This window comes from Podarcis vaucheri (genome assembly GCF_965113315.1).
Source record: "Podarcis vaucheri genome assembly, chromosome: 1".
NCBI lineage: Eukaryota > Metazoa > Chordata > Lepidosauria > Squamata > Lacertidae > Podarcis > Podarcis vaucheri.
Genome location: NC_138759.1, coordinates 135735390 through 135752976, shown reverse-complemented (window position 1 = coordinate 135752976; position 17587 = coordinate 135735390). Strand labels below are relative to the sequence as shown.

Sequence of the window (17587 nt, the reverse complement as noted above, 5' to 3'; positions counted from 1 at the left end):
TGTCTTTATTTTTTTTAATTCATGTACTGTAATTCTTTTCTTTGAAACCTTAATAAATATCATTTTAAAAAAAAAACACAAAAAATCAAACCTGTTGCCATCAACCCCGGTGAACTCACTGGTGAGGCTTGGGCTTCCTGGTCCCTTTGAGAGGACGGAAGGTTTGCCGGTCTACCCACCGGAGGGCAGGGAGATGCCGGTCTACCTGGCGGAGGGGTTGACAGCATTACCAGGTCTAGCAGCCCATGGGCTCCTTGAGACCTACAGGTTTACCTCATGCAGAGTGTGACATTGTGTCCAGTGCCCCAGGGTCTACTCCCTGGGAAGGCTCGTGCTTCCCGGTCCCATTTGGAGGAAGAAAGGCTTCCCTAAAGCCCTAACCCCAACCTTAACCATAAAACCCTAACTCCAACCATAATCCCTAACCCAACTTTAGTCCCCTAACCCTAAGGCCGAGAACAATCTAGACTTAAAGTGTTTGCTGGTAAACATTTGCAGCCGTAGACTGGTCTGTAATAAAAAGGCAAAGAGTTCTAACATTAGAGAGAATGAAATACTTATTTTGGGACTGATCTTTACTAAGCTGTTTTCTGTTTGTAGCTTCACATTTCTTTCCTGATGTGTTCTAAAGCTACACAAACAGAAGGCTGCTGGTGCAGGGACAGAATGTGGCCTTCTCATTGGGAAGAAGTTGCCTCCACTTACCTTTGAGCAATTTATTCCCCATACTGTGGCTCCCTGCATTACGACCGTGTTTAGGAAGATTATTTGGCAGAAGGCTGTTCTTTATCATAGAATCACAGAACCTTAGATTTGGATAGGAGCCCCCCGGCAATGCCAGATTCATTCTTATTCTTTTACCACATATGTTGACACTTATTCACAATGTTTTAATATAATGTTGCATTTGCAATTACTGAAATACCACAAGTCTTTCAGTTTGACAGTTCGCCAGTGCCTGATACAGAAAATGGCTTCAGCTGTCTTATGACAACCTGCGCATGATGTGCACCTCCTTCCCCCACATTCCTAACAGTCTTCAATGTCATCTAAGTGAAAAATGCCATCAATATTTGCACTACTTTGTTGGCCAATGAGGAATACAGTTTGATGCTGCAGAGATCTTCCTTTATCTGTTTGTGTGTGTTAGTATTTTATTTATTAATAAGAACACATTTTTTGCTTGACTCTTAAAACTTTTGAACTGAAAGCTGGAAAGCTACAATCCTTTACACTTGCTGAAATGTAAATCCCACTGCAATTATTTTTATTTATGAACATGCATGGAATTCAATATCAAGGGTACTTCTGTGACATGTGCAACAATTCATAGTTTTATTGCACTCTATGTGAATAAAAAGAAAAAGAAAATAGTAATAATAATTTTATTATTTATATTCCACCCATCTGACCGGGTTGCCCCAGCCACGCTGGGCAGCTCCAGACAAAATATTAAAAACACAGTAAAACATCAAATATTAAAAAACTTCCCTATACAGTGGTACCTCGGGTTACAGACTCCGCTAACCCAGAAATAGTACCTTGGTTAAGAACTTTGCCCCAGGTTGAGAACAGAAATTGCACGGCGGCGGTGCAGCAGCAGCGGGAGGCCCCATTAGCTAAAGTGTACCTTAGGTTAAGAACGGACCTCCAGAACGAATTAAGTTCTTAACCCGAGGTACCACTGTACCTTCAGATGTTTTCTAAAAGTCAAATATTTCCTTGGCATCTAATGGGTGGCCATTCTACAGGGCACGTTCTACTGAAATAGTAATGCATCTCCCCTCCTTCCTCAAAAGAAAATTTATGTTGAAAATTGTAAGTCCTGCCATACTAGCTGTGGGGGAGACAAACAGTAGAGAGGGCTGTTGCATTTCCATGTGGCCACTGTAGGGAGTAGAACACTAAACTAATCAAACACAGATCAGTTGTTGGTCTGATTCAAGACTGCTCTATTTAGGCTCTTATGTAACAAATGCTATATTTATATTCTTCTTACAAGTTTCATTTCTGGTAATCCACATGAGGTGGGTGTACCACATCCAATCAGCTTCCTGTTTTCAATAAAACAGAAAACAGTACTCCATAAACCAACTAACTAAAAATGAAACAAACAACAGATCCAACCCTTTGTACAATGAACAATGAAGAGCTTCACAGAAGTCTGACTGCACCAAAAAAAGTGGCATCTCCATTCAAGACTATCTTGGCTCCCATCCGTGGAATGGTGAGCTGAAGCTCATCCCCTTCTTCTAATTTTGCAATACCTGCCAAGAGAGTTTGAATAGCCTTACAGAAATGTAAACATATAAACATGTACAGATTGTTATCAGTCAGTCCAGAGACATCTCTTTGATTTAATGTTGTTATTGCTGTGTTGCTAATAATAAGGTCCCAGGATGTAAAATAAAACTTATAATGCAACAAATCAAACATTTTATTTTCCCAAGTACAGAATAATACCTGGAAAGAGACTGTGTGGGTCTCCAGCAAGTGTTGGGAAGCAACACCTGTGTGACACATATGGTATCAGTCTGGGTGGGTGACTCTCTTCCTAACTCCATAGGATTTTTGAGAGGATAAAGGGATGGGCAATTACCGTATTTTTCGCTCTATAACACGCACCCGACCATAACACGCACATAGTTTTTAGAGGAGGAAAATCCATAGGCATGCCACCTGTAGGCATTCCCTCCATAACACGCACAAACATTTCCCCTTACTTTTTAGGAGGAAAAAAGTGAGTGTTATGGTGCAAAAAATACGGTATATACACTGCCTGAGATCCTTGGAGAAAGTGCAATATATAAATGTAATAAAATATTAAAAAATAAAGATTGACTTCTAAAACTGAGGCCCAAGTTGGTGGCCACAGCTTTCAGGTCATGGAACAGGAAACGGAAGCCCTAAACTACCCACAACAGATCTTAAGCATGATGTGAGCATTGCTTATAGACAGTTAATCATGCAAGTTCTCCAACACACACTTTTCAAGGGCAGGAAGTCATGCGAATTGTTCCTCCAGCACACAGAGACTGTTTGTCACCCAGGTAAGCATTTGCACTCAGGCTTCAAAATTACATGTACTGAGCACATTCTGCTGAAAGTAGCTTGAAATACCGGTAACAGCCACAACTCCACTAAGGAGACTCTATTATTGTCTTTGAATATTGTTCACAGGCAACCACCACAGAGTAGGTAAAGAGAAGGAATTTAGGAATTTATGTATGAAACTTAATGAGTTCAGTGAGTGGTTGCAGAAATATGTGGTACACACCCACACCACTAAGAAACACTGTGTCAGATATTTTTTTAAGCTCCTTCTCATTCCACGTTGGGGGGGGGGGGGACTTGACAAAATGTATTTAGGACAGGTAACGTATTTACCAGCAGTATAACAAGAGTTGTTAGGATTAGTGAGAGGCATGTTTTGGATGCAACGAAATAATGTAACCAAACTGAGATCATCACCAACTACATGAGCTTTTTTCCTCTGGATCCAATGTCCCATTGCAAACATTTCATCTGTATACAAAACCTGAAGAATAAAGACAGACAAAATTGATTACACTATGAAACTTTAAGAAAACAGAACAAACTCCAGGAGCTTAATGAATTCTTTACCTGACCATATATGAAAAAGTAGCCAGTTTCTCTGACAAGTATTTTATTTCCTTGCTCTTCAAGAGCAGTTCCTCTTTTAAAGCTAAGAAGCCATGGAACTATACTTGAACCATCTAAAAGAAACAACAACAAAAAAATAATAATGTAAGAATAAGCTAATCAGTTTATGTTTCCTTTTAGTATCAAAGGCATGTTGCTGACTTTTGAAGAGAATCAGTTGGATTTTTTGAAATCGGTCGTTTCTACCTGTAAGATGAGATTCAAAGAGCTGTGGTAACAACTTCTTTATACCTGCTTGTCACCAGGAATAAGGCACCCTCTCCCCATCACAGATTATTCATGTTTTTAAAAAAATCTGAAAAGTTGGGGGCCCCCACAACTGCAGCAGTGCAGCAAAAATAGAAAATGTGGATTGCCCTAGGATGCACAGAAAATTTCACTATATGCACCCATTCGAGCTGGTATGGCTAACTTTTTCCCCGGCTGAGAGCCAGACTGACCCAAGGGTCAGCTCTCTGGGTACTGCATATCAAAGTAGGCATGACCACTTTTTCAAAAAGAAAAAAAAGAAACATTTGAGGGGTCTTGAGGGGGGTCACCTCTTGGCATCGCAGAAACACAACAGAGGGCATGCATTTAACATCTTTAGAAAAAGAAATTGACAAATTTGGGAGGGCACAAATCTTTTGAAATCACAGTGGGAAACAGAAGGAAGCAAGCCAGGCCTCTTGGGATGCTGTCTGCAGCCCACAGGGGAGCAACCCCCGCACTAACACAAGTGCAGCAACGGGACAGAACTCAGGTACAGTGCTCACCTGAGCATGTGCTCCAATGAAGCAGCAGCTCACAGGATTTGCAGACAGGGTCACCATTTCTGCATAAGGCTGTGCTGACAAATTCCCATTGGAAATGTGAAGGGATGTTACTAATGGAAATGAAAAGCTAAGCACAATTTGATGTTTCTTGCCCTGTAGCAAGTGAAATGGAATCATAGGTGGTGCTGCCCATTTATTTGTGGCAAGAGTAAAATGAGATTTAAAAAACGCCGCTTTACCATGTTGCTGAATGTCACGCTTGCTGTCAGCCATCAACTGAAGACATGACTGTAGAACTGAAGGGGGGAAACAGAAGGAAGGAACTAAAATATACATCCCAGCAGCCGAGACACAAAAGTACAATTCCCCTGCATTGGCCGCAGAAGCAGAACAATACTGGTGGTAGGTTCTCTGTGTGTGAGTTTCTCCTGTCGTCGGGGGCAGAGGAAGAGGAGTGCGGTGGGGGCAGGCCACCCCTGGTGTCACCACTGGGGGGGTGGCAAAATGGCGGGCAGCACTCACCGCGGGGCCTGCAGCGTGTCTGAGCCACGCATCTCTCCTGGGAGTGACGCGGTGGCTTGGGCGCCCGCAGACTCCGCACTGTGTCAAACGGTCCACCTGCCACCTCCCCCTCAGCTGTAGGGTGGCTGAGTGGGAAGAGGCAGGCAGACTCCGGAGGCCCCGTGGAGCACCCTGCCCCCAGCTGGCCCCGCCCCTGGGCGTAGGACACGCACGCCACCCCGGGCGCCCAATTGGCTTGCTCCACCGCTGCCTGGCATTCCCCCTGCCCCCTGCAAACTCAAATTACTCCTCCTAACTAGTGTTGGGGGACCTGCAGCCCATGGATTGTCAAGGCTTCATGTCATTGTGATGCCAGGTGACCGACATGTGGCCTCACCCACCTGCCAAAACGTGGCACAAAAGGGCTGAGAAGGATAAGGATCCTACCAAATTGCCAGATCCAGTTTCCCATACCCAACTTAAGTTATTGCTATATTTTGTAAAGTAGTGTTTTCTAATATTTATTTTTGCTACTTGTACCCCACTCTTCAGGCCCAAAGGATCCCAGAGCAGGCTACATACACACAATTAAAACAAGGCAGTCCATGCGCACAGGCCAACAATCAAAACAGAACAAGTCATGCAAGGGAAAGGGGCCTGGCAAAGAAGTAGGAAACTTGTTCATGAATGGACTCAATTTAGGGGTGAATTTAGGAGGTCAAGATGACACCAAATTATTCAGTGTGGTAAAAAACAAGTTACTCTGATAACTTGTTCATTACAAAAATGAAATTTTATTTATTTTGTTTTTTATGTATGTTTTTAGATATTTGTCAGAGCTGCTACCAGGTCCCAGCTCACATAGGACCACGCCACACAGCGTCCACTTTAAAAGAGTCTTTATTGAGTTACAGGTTTCATTTCCGAACTGCAGCGTGCAGCTCTACACCTTCTGCTCTAGGTCGGCGAAGACCCGTCTGAGTCCCCGCCTCTTGCACACCAGCTTAATACCCTAGCCTTGCTCCACCTCCTTCGCCTCTCCCTACGTCTCTGGGTCCTTCTGCCCCCCTGGGCCTCCTCCCTTCTACTCTCCTCTGACGCTGACCCCCCTGATCCTTCTGCCTCCTTGCGGCGGGCTTTAGGACCTGGCTCACTCTCCGGGCTGCTTACTGCTCCAGCTTCCGCTGCATTTGAACTTGGCGCGCGCGCCCAACTCTCTACTTTCCTCTTAACCGTTGCCTCGCTCTCTGAGGAGGGCGTGACCACCCCTGACTCGTGCCCTCCCTCCTGCTGACAGCCTCCGGAACCCGATGCCTGGCTACCTTCCTCCCTGCTGCTCTCAGTCTTGAGCGTGGGTCCCGACTTCCAGCTGCTGCCGCCCTCAGTTATGAGCGTGGGTCCCGACTTCCAGCTGCTGCTCTCTGAATCTCCTCTGTTCCCTTCCTCCTGGGGTGTCCCCCCGGATCCCCCCCTTGCTCTGCTCACTGGGGCTCCCTTTTGGGAGTCCTCTGACTCACTGCTTAGGCTTGGAGATCTCGGGTCGTCATCATCACTCATTCTCCCTTCGGCTTCCTCCCCCTCGCTCTCTGTTTCCACCCTTCTCTGCGTCTCTGCTTCTGAACCCCTGACATCCATCCCCCCCTCGAAGCCCCCCCTTCCCCCCTCCCCGCTGTCAGGTGTGGGTGCTGGGCGCTCCATCATCATGGGAGGGAATGCTGGATACAGGTCGCTCCCCGTGGGTGGCCGCCAACTGAAGACCTCCGAGTCTTCCCCCTCGCGGTCGTCGACGTTGACTTGTTGCTCTTCCATCTCTGTACCGCCGTGCTCGAACCCGAGGTCCTCCCCGAACACGTCCATGTCAGTCTCTGCGTCGGTCGCTCGACCTGGCATCTCCAGCCACTTCCTGCGCCATCGCTCCTCTGGTCGATCGTCCCACCAATACGAGTTGCCTGATGCCGAACCTGCCGGTGAACCTTCTGGGGAACGGGTGCTCCGTGCGGGTTCCCCTTCTGAGTCGAATCCATGGAACGTGCTGGAAGAAAGTGTGGGTGTGAACAACCAGTCGTCGAAGAAGCTCGCTGGCATGGGTTTGTGTGGGAAGAGGGCATGAAACTCGTCCTTGAGCAGGGGTTCCTCCAAAGCGTAGTCTGGTACCCAGCTATTGGCGCTGGCCCGGGTGCCCTCTCTGGCTAAGAGGTATTCGACTCCCTCTTCCCCCCATCTGGAGTCCAAAATCTCCGTGACCTCGTTGATGTGGTCCTGGTGCTTCACCTCCCGCGTCTCCGTCCGTTCCCGGAGCGGACTTGGCGCCGTCCCTGGCTCCTGGAACCTGTGAGGTGCTTTGTAGGGAGTGAGCACCGACCTGTGGAACACCGGATGCATTCTGGAACCCTCCGGCAGCGCCAGTCGGAAGGCTACCGGGTTGATCTGCGCTTCGACTTGGTACGGACCGATCTGCTTGTGCCCCAACTTCTTCTTGGCAAGCGACCTGGTCGGCACTGCGTGGGCTGCCAACCAGACCCAGTCTCCCACTTGGATCACTTCGCCAACCCGCCTGTGCTTGTCAGCTTGCACCTTGTAGGCGTGCTTAGCTAGCTCCAGCTGCCGTCTGAGTTGATCGTGGACCGCCTGCAGCTCTGACGCGAACGCGTCCGCCGTCTGTGGTTCTCCTTCCCCCACTCTCTCCAGTCCCGGGAAGGTTCTGGGATTCCTCCCATTGTTGGCAAAGAACGGCGTCACTCCTGTGGACACGTGCTTCGTGTTGTTGTAAGCGAACTCGGCTAGCGGCAGGTAATCCACCCACGTCGCAGGCTGTTGATTGGCATAGCATCTCAGGTACTGCTGCATGATGGCATTGACCCTCTCTGCTTGCCCGTTGGTCTGCGGGTGTCTTGCTGATGCCAGATTGACCTTGACATTTAGAAAACCCATCAGCTTCTGCCAGAAAGACGAGATGAACTGGCGTCCGCGGTCGGACAGGATAGACCGTGGCAGGCCATGCACTTTGAACACGTGGTCTATGAACAGTTTGGCGGTTTGTTCCGCCGTGGCCACCTTCGCACACGGAATGAAATGTGCCATCTTGGTGAACAAGTCCACCACCACTAGCACAGCTGTCTTGCCTCTCGAGCTGGGTAAATCCGTCACAAAGTCCAGGGCCACCCTCTCCCACGGTTCAAACGGTGTTTGCAGCGGTTCTAACAGTCCCGCCGGTGGTCTGTGTACCGGCTTGGCCCTCTGGCAGGTGTCGCACCTCGCGACGTAGTCCGCGACCTCTCCTCTCAGCCTGGGCCACCAGAAGTCTCTCGCGACTAATTCCATCGTTTTCTCTGTGCCAAAGTGACCGGCCGTGGGTGCGTCGTGCAACTGTTGCAGTACCTTGGCGCGAAGGTCGTCTCCTGGTACATAGACAGCCCCTTTGCGTAGGAGCAAGCCGTCCCGCACCTGGAACTCGTCCGTGGTAGCCGTGCCTCTGAGCAGTTCCGCCATCTTGTCTTGCGCGAATGAGTCGTCCCGCAATGCACGTCGCACCGCATCCAGGTCTACTGTAGCTGAGGCACACGCCCACGCCGTCGGTGCGAAGATGTGCATGGCCGCCGCTGGCGTCACCTCTTCTAGGTATTGCGGTTTTCGGGACAGTGCATCCGCCATGATGTTGGTGTCGCCTGGGACGTACTCTATTCGGAAATTGAAGTCAGCAAAGAACTCCGCCCAACGTATCTGCCTCTGGTTCAGGAACTGAGCCGTGCGCCAGTGCTCCAGATTCTTGTGGTCCGTGCAGACCTGCACCGTGTGCTTGGCGCCGATTAGGAAGTGCCTCCACGCCTTGAAAGCTGCATGAATGGCCAGCAACTCCCTGTCCCAGATGGTGTAGTTCTGCTCCGACTTGCTGAGCTTTCTGGAGTAGAACGCTCCCGGCCGCCACACCCCCTGCGGGTCTCGCTGCAGCAGGACAGCTCCCACGGCTCTGTCTGACGCGTCTGTCTCTACCCTCAACGGCTTACTGGGGTCGATATGCAGCAGTTGCTTCTCCGATGCGAAGAGATGCTTGAGCGCTTGAAAGGACTGTTCCGCCTGCTCCGTCCAGATGAATTTCTTTTTTTTGGAGCTGAGCGTGTCCGTAATTGCTGCCGTCTGCATCGCGAACCCCTTGATAAACTTGCGATAGAAGTTGGCGAAGCCGACAAACCGCTGGACCTCCTTCCGGTTGCGCGGGCTTTTCCAATCCAATACCGCACGAACCTTGGTGCTGTCCATGGCTATCCCCTTGTCCGACAACTTGTATCCCAGGAAATCCACCTCCGTCGTGTCGAACTGGCACTTCTCCAGCTTGGCGTACAGTCTATGTTGTTGCAACCTGCTGAGCACCTCCCTCACGTCTCGGTCGTGAGCTTGCTGCGAGTCAGAGAAAATCAGGATGTCATCCAGGAAGCAGACGCATGTCTTGTAGAGGAGTCCCTCCAACACGTGATGCATAAAAGCTTGAAAACAGTGAGAGCCATTTTGTAATCCAAAGGGCATAACTCTGTATTCGTAGGTGCCCAGCGGTGTGAACATGGCCGTCTTCCACTCATCGCCCTCCCGCATGCGGATGAGATTGTACGCCCCTCGCAGGTCCAACTTGGTGAACACGCGTCCCTTGCGCACCGTCGCGAGGAGGTCGTCAATCCTGGGCATGGGGTAATCAGACGGTTTGGTCATCTGGTTCAAAAGGCGGTAGTCCACAACTAGTCTTTTTTGGGGCGTGTCTTTCTTTTTCACGAAGAAAACGGGACTGCCCCCCACTGCCTTGGACTCTCTGATGAAGCCACGCTCCAGATTATGCTCGATGAACTGTTTGAGTTCCTGCATTTCATCTTCAGACATGGAGTATAGCCGCCCCTTCGGCAGCGTCGCCCCCGGTAGGAGGTCAATCCTGCAGTCATATGGCCGGTGAGGGGGTAGCTTGTCCGCCTCCTTCTCGCAGAAGACCTCCAAAAAGCTCGCGTATTTGTGGGGGACCGCTTGCAACGTTCCCAACTGCAGTTGTGATTCCTCCTCCTCTCCCTCCCGTCGGGGCAGGATGCAGTGTTCTGCGCAATAAGAGGAGCCGAAGATCAGTTGTCTCTGGTACCAAGCCAGTGTCGGACTGTGCCTGTCCAGCCAACTCATGCCCAACACAATGGGCGTGTCCGACAGTTGGGTGACATTAAAACTGATGACTTCCCTGTGGTTGCCAAGGCGCATCACCATCGGTGGCGTCTGCTTCACCACCTGCCCCCCTAGCAACTCTCTGCCATCCACTGTGACGACTTGCAGGGGCAGAGTGGCAGGCAATAGCTGTATAGCGTGCTGCTCCACAAAGCTCTGCGCTATAAAGTCTGCGTTGCTTCCAGAATCCACAGAAAGCGGCACTTCGATAGTGACGCCGTCGGGTAGCTGGAGAGATGCTGTGAGCTGCACTACTGGTTTGGGTGGGAGGGGATCCGTGGGTTGCAAGATTGCTGGGGACTGCTTCACAGATGCGTCTGGCTGGGCCCCAGTGCCTCCGTCTCCAGCCAGACATCGTCGTTTCCCTGCTGTGGTTCTCCTTGCTGCGTTGCTGCAGTCACCATTGCTGAGGCTGCAGTGTGCTTGTGGAGCCTCCGGGGACACTCCTTCGCCAAATGGCCTGGATCCTCGCAGATGTAACACTTCCTGTTCCCTCTAGGAGGCTTCGCTTTCACTGCTGCCGGTGCTAGGGCTCTGGCTGCTGACTGAGCCCTTGCACCTCCAACCTCCATCGGTTCCCCTCCCCCTCCTGGCGGAGGTGTGGATTGCGCACGCGCTGCTTCCCTCGGAACGAAAGAGAAACTTCTCGCTGCTTCGCGCCCTCCACGTCCTTCATCTCTGCACCATGGACGTTCTTCCAGCCTCACCCCCACAGTCAGCGCCCTTTGGACCACCTCCTGCGTGCTTCGGGGCCTCTCCCCCCTTGCAATTTCATCCTTAACCGCAGAACTTAGACCCTCCCAGAAGAGGTCTCTGACAGGGGGCGAATCCCGATCCCATTCTAAAGCACTGACCAGCGCAAAAAATCGGGCGTGATACTGCCGGACGCTCGCCCTCCCTTGTTTTAGTCCATGAATCTCCCGTCTGGCAAGATCCACATCAATAGTAGACAAAAAACACGCATCCATCGCTTTGATAAAGGCATCTGCATTCTGAAGCGCCGGATCTTTATCCCTCCACAAATTGCGCAGCCAGGCTTTGGCATCCCCATGCAAATGGGACAATATGAACCCCACCTTCTCTTCCTCATCTCTAAAGTCTTTTGCCAGCAGTTGCAGTGCGCACATTACGTCTGCTCTAAAATTAGGGTACTGTTGCAAAGTCCCATCGAAGTGAGCCACAAGCCCTCCTGCTCTCCGTGCCAATCCCACGCCCTCCGGTCTGGGTCCCGGTTGCCCTTGCTTAACAAGCATTTCAAACCTGGCGTGTAGGTCTCTGTAGGCGGCTGTAGTCTCCTCCTCCCGTTTCTTGGAAGCCAATACCTCTGAGGACAACTGGGTCACTGCCTCTTGCAGCGCGGAGATCCTCTGTTCTTCCGTCATCTTGCTAACCTTTGTGAGCTCGCTTACAGACACCCCTCTTCCTCCCCTAGCGGCTTCTGCTCCCGCTGCGAGGTTTCAGGTTTCTGAAGCTTTGAGCAGACGGGTCTTACTGTCAGAGCTGCTACCAGGTCCCAGCTCACATAGGACCACGCCACACAGCGTCCACTTTAAAAGAGTCTTTATTGAGTTACAGGTTTCATTTCCGAACTGCAGCGTGCAGCTCTACACCTTCTGCTCTAGGTCGGCGAAGACCCGTCTGAGTCCCCGCCTCTTGCACACCAGCTTAATACCCTAGCCTTGCTCCACCTCCTTCGCCTCTCCCTACGTCTCTGGGTCCTTCTGCCCCCCTGGGCCTCCTCCCTTCTACTCTCCTCTGACGCTGACCCCCCTGATCCTTCTGCCTCCTTGCGGCGGGCTTTAGGACCTGGCTCACTCTCCGGGCTGCTTACTGCTCCAGCTTCCGCTGCATTTGAACTTGGCGCGCGCGCCCAACTCTCTACTTTCCTCTTAACCGTTGCCTCGCTCTCTGAGGAGGGCGTGACCACCCCTGACTCGTGCCCTCCCTCCTGCTGACAGCCTCCGGAACCCGATGCCTGGCTACCTTCCTCCCTGCTGCTCTCAGTCTTGAGCGTGGGTCCCGACTTCCAGCTGCTGCCGCCCTCAGTTATGAGCGTGGGTCCCGACTTCCAGCTGCTGCTCTCTGAATCTCCTCTGTTCCCTTCCTCCTGGGGTGTCCCCCCGGATCCCCCCCTTGCTCTGCTCACTGGGGCTCCCTTTTGGGAGTCCTCTGACTCACTGCTTAGGCTTGGAGATCTCGGGTCGTCATCATCACTCATTCTCCCTTCGGCTTCCTCCCCCTCGCTCTCTGTTTCCACCCTTCTCTGCGTCTCTGCTTCTGAACCCCTGACAATATTATATTGTAATTGTTCTGGGATGCCTTTGTAGGCCTGCAGAACTGCCTATAGTTTGTATGAATAGTCTAAAATGGAAGATTACCCTCATGCAGCTGAGTGCAGTACAGAGCTCAAACAAATTACAGTGGTACCTCGGGTTACAAACACCTTGGGTTACAAACACTTCAGGTTACAAACTCCGCTAACCCAGAAGAAGTACCTCGGGTTAAGAACTTTACCTGAGGATGAGAACAGAAATTGCATGCCGGTGGTGCGGCGGTAGCAGAGTCCCCATTAGCAAAAGTGCACCTCAGGTTAAGAACAGTTTCAGGTTAAGAACGGACCTCTGGAATGAATTACGTTCTTAACCCGAGGTACCACTGTAAAAATTAAAGGTTAATGGAGAATGGTTTTCCGTCATCAGATTTATTTTCATGGCATTAAGTTCAGGTATTTGCAATTCTGAACAAAAAATAATTCAGTTAGCAGAATGAAGCAAAGCAAACATTGAAATGAGTACTTTATTGACTAGCTTTTGAGGAATTAATGTTTGAGTAAGACCATACCAAACCAAAAGCTCTGAGCTTCAAAATTTGCCCCTTTAAATACAACAGATATAGAAAGTGAAAGGCAGCTATGGTAGAGGTGTTAAGTTGAGCAAAAATGGGATTTAACCAACACAAAACACAATGAATCTATTTTTCCAAAATAGTACAGTGGTGCCCCACAAGACGAATGCCTCGCAAGACGGAAAACCTGCTAGACGAAAGGGTTTTCCGTTTTTGAGCTGCTTCGCAGGACGAATTTCCCTATGGGCTTGCTTCGCAAGACGAAAATGTCTTGCGAGTCTTGAGATTTTTTTTCGATTCCCCCCCTTTTTCTAAGCCGCTAAGCCGCTAATAGCCTTTTAGCAGTTAAGCCGATAAGCCTTTAATAGCCGCTAAGCCTTTAATAGCGCTAATCCGCTAAGCCGCTAATAGGGTTGCTTCGCAAGACAAAAAAACTGCTAGACGAAGAGACTCGCGGAACGGATTACCGTATTTTTCGCTCCATAGGGCGCACCTGACCATAGGGCGCACCTAGTTTTTAGAGGAGGAAAATACGGAAAAAAATATTCTGAATCAAATGTTGCACTAAACTATTTAAAGCAGCAAAGCGGGCGGCTCCTGTCCGCTTTGCTGCTTTAAACTGAGCCTCAGAGGGTAGGAAGGGGAACCATGGCTTATCTAAGTCCAGTTAATAATGCTGAGCCTGACTTATGGCCATCGAGATTAGCCTGGCCGTCTCAGTGGAAATCTGGGGGGCTGAGGTGGACTTTCCAGTGGTCAAAGTGTGGTTGTGTCTTCCTGCCCAGCATCTATTTCCTGCCCTCTTTCCCCCCTGCACCCTGCTTCGAGGGAAGAAAGCGGAGCCATGGATCCTCTGTTCGCAACTGCAGTGGATTCCCTCCACTTTGAAGCAGGAAAGTGGGAGAGGAGCTGCTTACATGAGTGTAAGCTGCTCCCCTCCCACATTGCTGCTTCAAAGGAGGCCCAGGAGGGAATCCTCTGCAGCTGCAAGCAGTGGAGGATCCATGGTCCCCTTCCTTCCCTCCTCCATGATTGCTTTGAAGCAGGAAAGTAGGAGAGGAGCTGCTGCTTCAAAGCAATCACGGAGGAGGAATCCGCTGCAGCCTCGAGCAGCGGAGGATCCATGGTCCCCTTCCTTCCCTCCTCCGTAGTTGCTTTGAAGGAGGAAAGTGGGAGAGGAGCTGCTTACACGAGTGTAAGCTGCTCCCCTCCCACATTGCCGCTTCAAAGGTAGCCCGGGAGGAGGGAATCTGCTGCACCTTCCCCCACCTCTCACAGAAGCCGCGCGCTCTTTAAAGGGGCTGTGCGGCTTCTCCTGGCTTTTCTGGGAGGTGGGGGGATTCCCCCACCTCGTAGAAAAGCCCGCAGGAGCCGCGCAGCCTTTAAAGAGGGTGCCGCTCTTGGGGGCTTTTCCCCCAGGAGGGAGAAGGGACTGATGCGGCCAGTCAGTCCCTTCTCCCTCCTGGAGAAAAGCCCGCAAGAGTGCACGAAGCTTGTGTGCGGCTCTTGAGGGCTTTTCCCGCCTGCCTCCCCCCTGCATTCGCTCCATAGGACGCGCACACATTTCCCCTTGCTTTTTAGGAGGGAAAAAGTGTGTCCTATGGTGCGAAAAATACGGTAATTTCGTCTTGCGAGGCACCACTGTACAGATTTTTATGGTGACATACCATCAGCTTCTGAATGTATTGATCTATACAGATTCAGTATTCTGTTTTTTTGAACAGATTAACCATTACTTATTTATCTGCTAATTTTGTATTGTGTCTTTTCTCCAAATCGTGTTGAAGGCTAATAGTAAAAGAATACAGATATTTTGTATTGTTTGTATTTGTATTGTTTACAAATTTTAGCAATGTTGCTTCAATGAATCTGCGTAGTTTGTTCACCTTCCACAGATAAAAGAACACCAGTGAACCTACCAGAGTTGAAGTGTTCCCCATGTGTGGAAAAAATAGAGTAGACCAGATGTGAGGAACATTTTTCAAACTTTGGGAAACTTTATGGAGACCACCAGCGGAGCAAGCTGATTGGGCGCCTGGGGTGGCGCGCATGTCCTGCACCTGTGGGGGCGGGGCCAGCTGCCCGTGGGGGCGGGGCTAGCCGGGGCAGGACGCTCCGCGGGGGCCTCCAAGGAGTCTGCCTGCCTCGTCCCCCTCAGTCGCCCCACAACTGAGGGAGAGGGGGCGGGTGGACCGTTGGGGAGACGCGTGGATCAGGTGTGCTGCTGGCCCCGCGGTGAGTGCCACCCGGCATTTTGTCACCCCCCTCAGTGGTGACACCCGGGGTAACCTTCCCCCGCCCCCCTTCCTCCGGCACTGGAGGCCACATGCTAGCAGTGGGCAGGGCCAGAGGTAGAAGGGTGTGGAGCAAGCAAGCACAATTCTAGGACACATTGCAGCTAGGCAAAAGCTCTCAGGGAGCTGGGAGAGCAGGACTGGTGAAAATCATGACCTGGAGAGAGTCCTAAGGAATGGATCGAGCCGCTCGGTCCCTGGGTCTGAGATTTCTCACCCCTAGTGTGTGTGTGTGTGTGTGTGCGCGCGCACACACACACACACACTGCTTTTTTTCTAAAAAAAATATTTAGGAGTACTCTCATTTTCCTGCTCATATTGAAATACTGCCCCACAGTGAGGCCAAATTTAAGATTCACAAAATGTTTAGGGGTCTGCATACCACTGCATTCCCCCAGAAAAAAGCAGTGTGTGTGTGTGTGTGTGTGTGTATCAATGTTACATTTTCCAAAACCACATTCACATTAAAATAAACATTTCCCCATTCATATCTTTCTTTAAAATAAACCAATCATTTACGACCTCCCTTCTTCCCCCTCCCTGGTTCCTTTAATTTTCCCACCTATTCTTGTATTTTCATTTAATTCCCTTAATCCTTTATTATTCCTTTGTTATGCGTTATACTGTTAAATTTATCTTACTCCTATTAATGTTTTCACATGGTTATAGTTGTTTTCCAGATACTCCACAAAAAAATTCCATTCTTCTTTATATACTTGATCTTCTTGTTCTCTTACTTTATTTGTTAGACCTGCTAACTGCATATTCTGTCTAACTGCATATTTTTAATTACCAATCCTCCTTATTTAGGACATCACTCACCCGCCATTTCTGGGCTAACAAAATCCTAGCTGCTGTAGTAGCAGACATAAGTAGTTTTTTTCTGAGACCTAGGTACTTCCATCTGTACTATTTTCAAAAGAAATGCCTAATTACCATAATTTTGGCTGCATGCGACAATCCCAGCAAAAAGGCTTACCTGCTCTCTCTGGCTTTCATATTTGTTAGCCCATTTACTCCTTGGGGACCTGTCTTCTTTACTAAGCTCTTTTCACTTACCTGCTTCTCCTGCGTGCAGAGGAGACCTTTTCCCCCTGTGTTTTTCTCCACTCCACATTATCTCTTCACTACTTTGATGTGGTCCAGAAGAAATTTGCTGCCAACAACATACGCAGAAAGTCAATATTAGGGCTGTGACTTCTGTCCTTCCCCAAAGTGAATGGAAATTGCAGAAGACCCAAAGAAGTATACATCTCCTTCCAAGTGGTTCTGCACCTCACCTGACTAGAAGCACCTTCTAATACATTCAAGTAGGGAATGAAGGAATTGGGCTCTTTGCTCTTTTCCCAAGACCTCAAGAGCTGTGGAAATGATGTCCTTGTCTGGACCCGGCAGTTCAGCTTGCTGCTCAGCAATGCTAGTTCTGATTTTAATGCTGTAACATAGTAGAAAGAGACTGCTGCAAGGCAAGATGACATGAACACTGCAAGCCCCAGAATTATTAGTAAGAACCCTTTAGGATCCAAGCCATTAAAAGGATGGGAGGTGGCGATATGGCTCTTTCCTCGTGTGTAGGTCATAAATGCCATGCCTCCTTCCTTAAACACCAGATGAAAACTTCAGCCGATTCTTTCTGGTGAATAACCACATCTTGCCAGTTGCATCCAAGATGTGTGGCCAAAATGCAGACAGCACTTACTTCCTGTCATGTGGGTCGGTTGATGCTATATGCATGACATTTAATGTTTGCTTCTGCTTTATGGCTCTGTTTCTGTAGTTCCCCAACTTACCTTCCTCATTTCAGTTTCAGCTTCACGTATAGCAGTTCAGCTACACAGTTTTGTATGATCTTCACCACATCCAAATGTCTGGTCATTTTGAATTCCATTGCACTCTTAGATAGCAAGCTGTGTGGGAAACTCTTGGCAAGGTGTAGAGAATACAATGTATTGGCTCCGAGTACTAAACATGACATAATTAGGTACAGTGGTACCTTGGGTTAAGTACTTAATTCGTTCCGGAGGTTCGTACTTAACCTTAAACTGTTCTTAACCTGAAGCACCACTTTAGCTAATGGGGCCTCCTGCTGCCGCCGTGCCGCCGGAGCACAATTTCTGTTCTCATCCTGAAGCAAAGTTCTTAACCTGAAGCACTATTTCTGGGTTAGCGGAGTCTGTAACCTGAAACATATGTAACCTGAGGTACCACTGTATTTTCATTTTCCTCTTATACAGTCATACTTCAAGTTGAATGTGCTTCAGGTTGAGTGCGTTGGAGTTGCGCTCCACGGCAACCTGGAAGTAACGGAGCGCGTTACTT

The 17587-nt window shown here is 49.6% G+C and overlaps 2 protein-coding genes across 3 annotated transcripts in view; one reads left to right on the top strand and one right to left on the bottom strand.

The window, feature by feature from the left end:
• The window catches only part of RB1 (RB transcriptional corepressor 1), a 179503-nt gene that overhangs the window by 10486 nt on the left and 151430 nt on the right, over window positions 1–17587 (top strand). The window lies entirely within an intron of this gene.
• On the bottom strand, window positions 86–17271 carry TNFSF13B (TNF superfamily member 13b). 2 transcript variants are annotated; one of them, XM_082209522.1, is made up of 6 exons: window positions 16549–17264; window positions 16328–16424; window positions 4679–4735; window positions 3625–3737; window positions 3388–3538; window positions 86–2267 (listed from the first exon to the last, which is right to left on the bottom strand). In XM_082209522.1, the coding sequence occupies exons 1-6, from the start codon at window positions 16855–16857 to the stop codon at window positions 2155–2157; spliced, it is 840 nt and encodes a 279-aa protein (XP_082065648.1). In that variant the 5' UTR covers window positions 16858–17264; the 3' UTR covers window positions 86–2154. The 2 variants fall into 2 exon arrangements, with proteins under 2 accessions (XP_082065648.1, XP_082065647.1); XM_082209521.1 differs by lacking the exon at window positions 86–2267 and having other exon boundaries at window positions 2774–3538; window positions 16549–17271.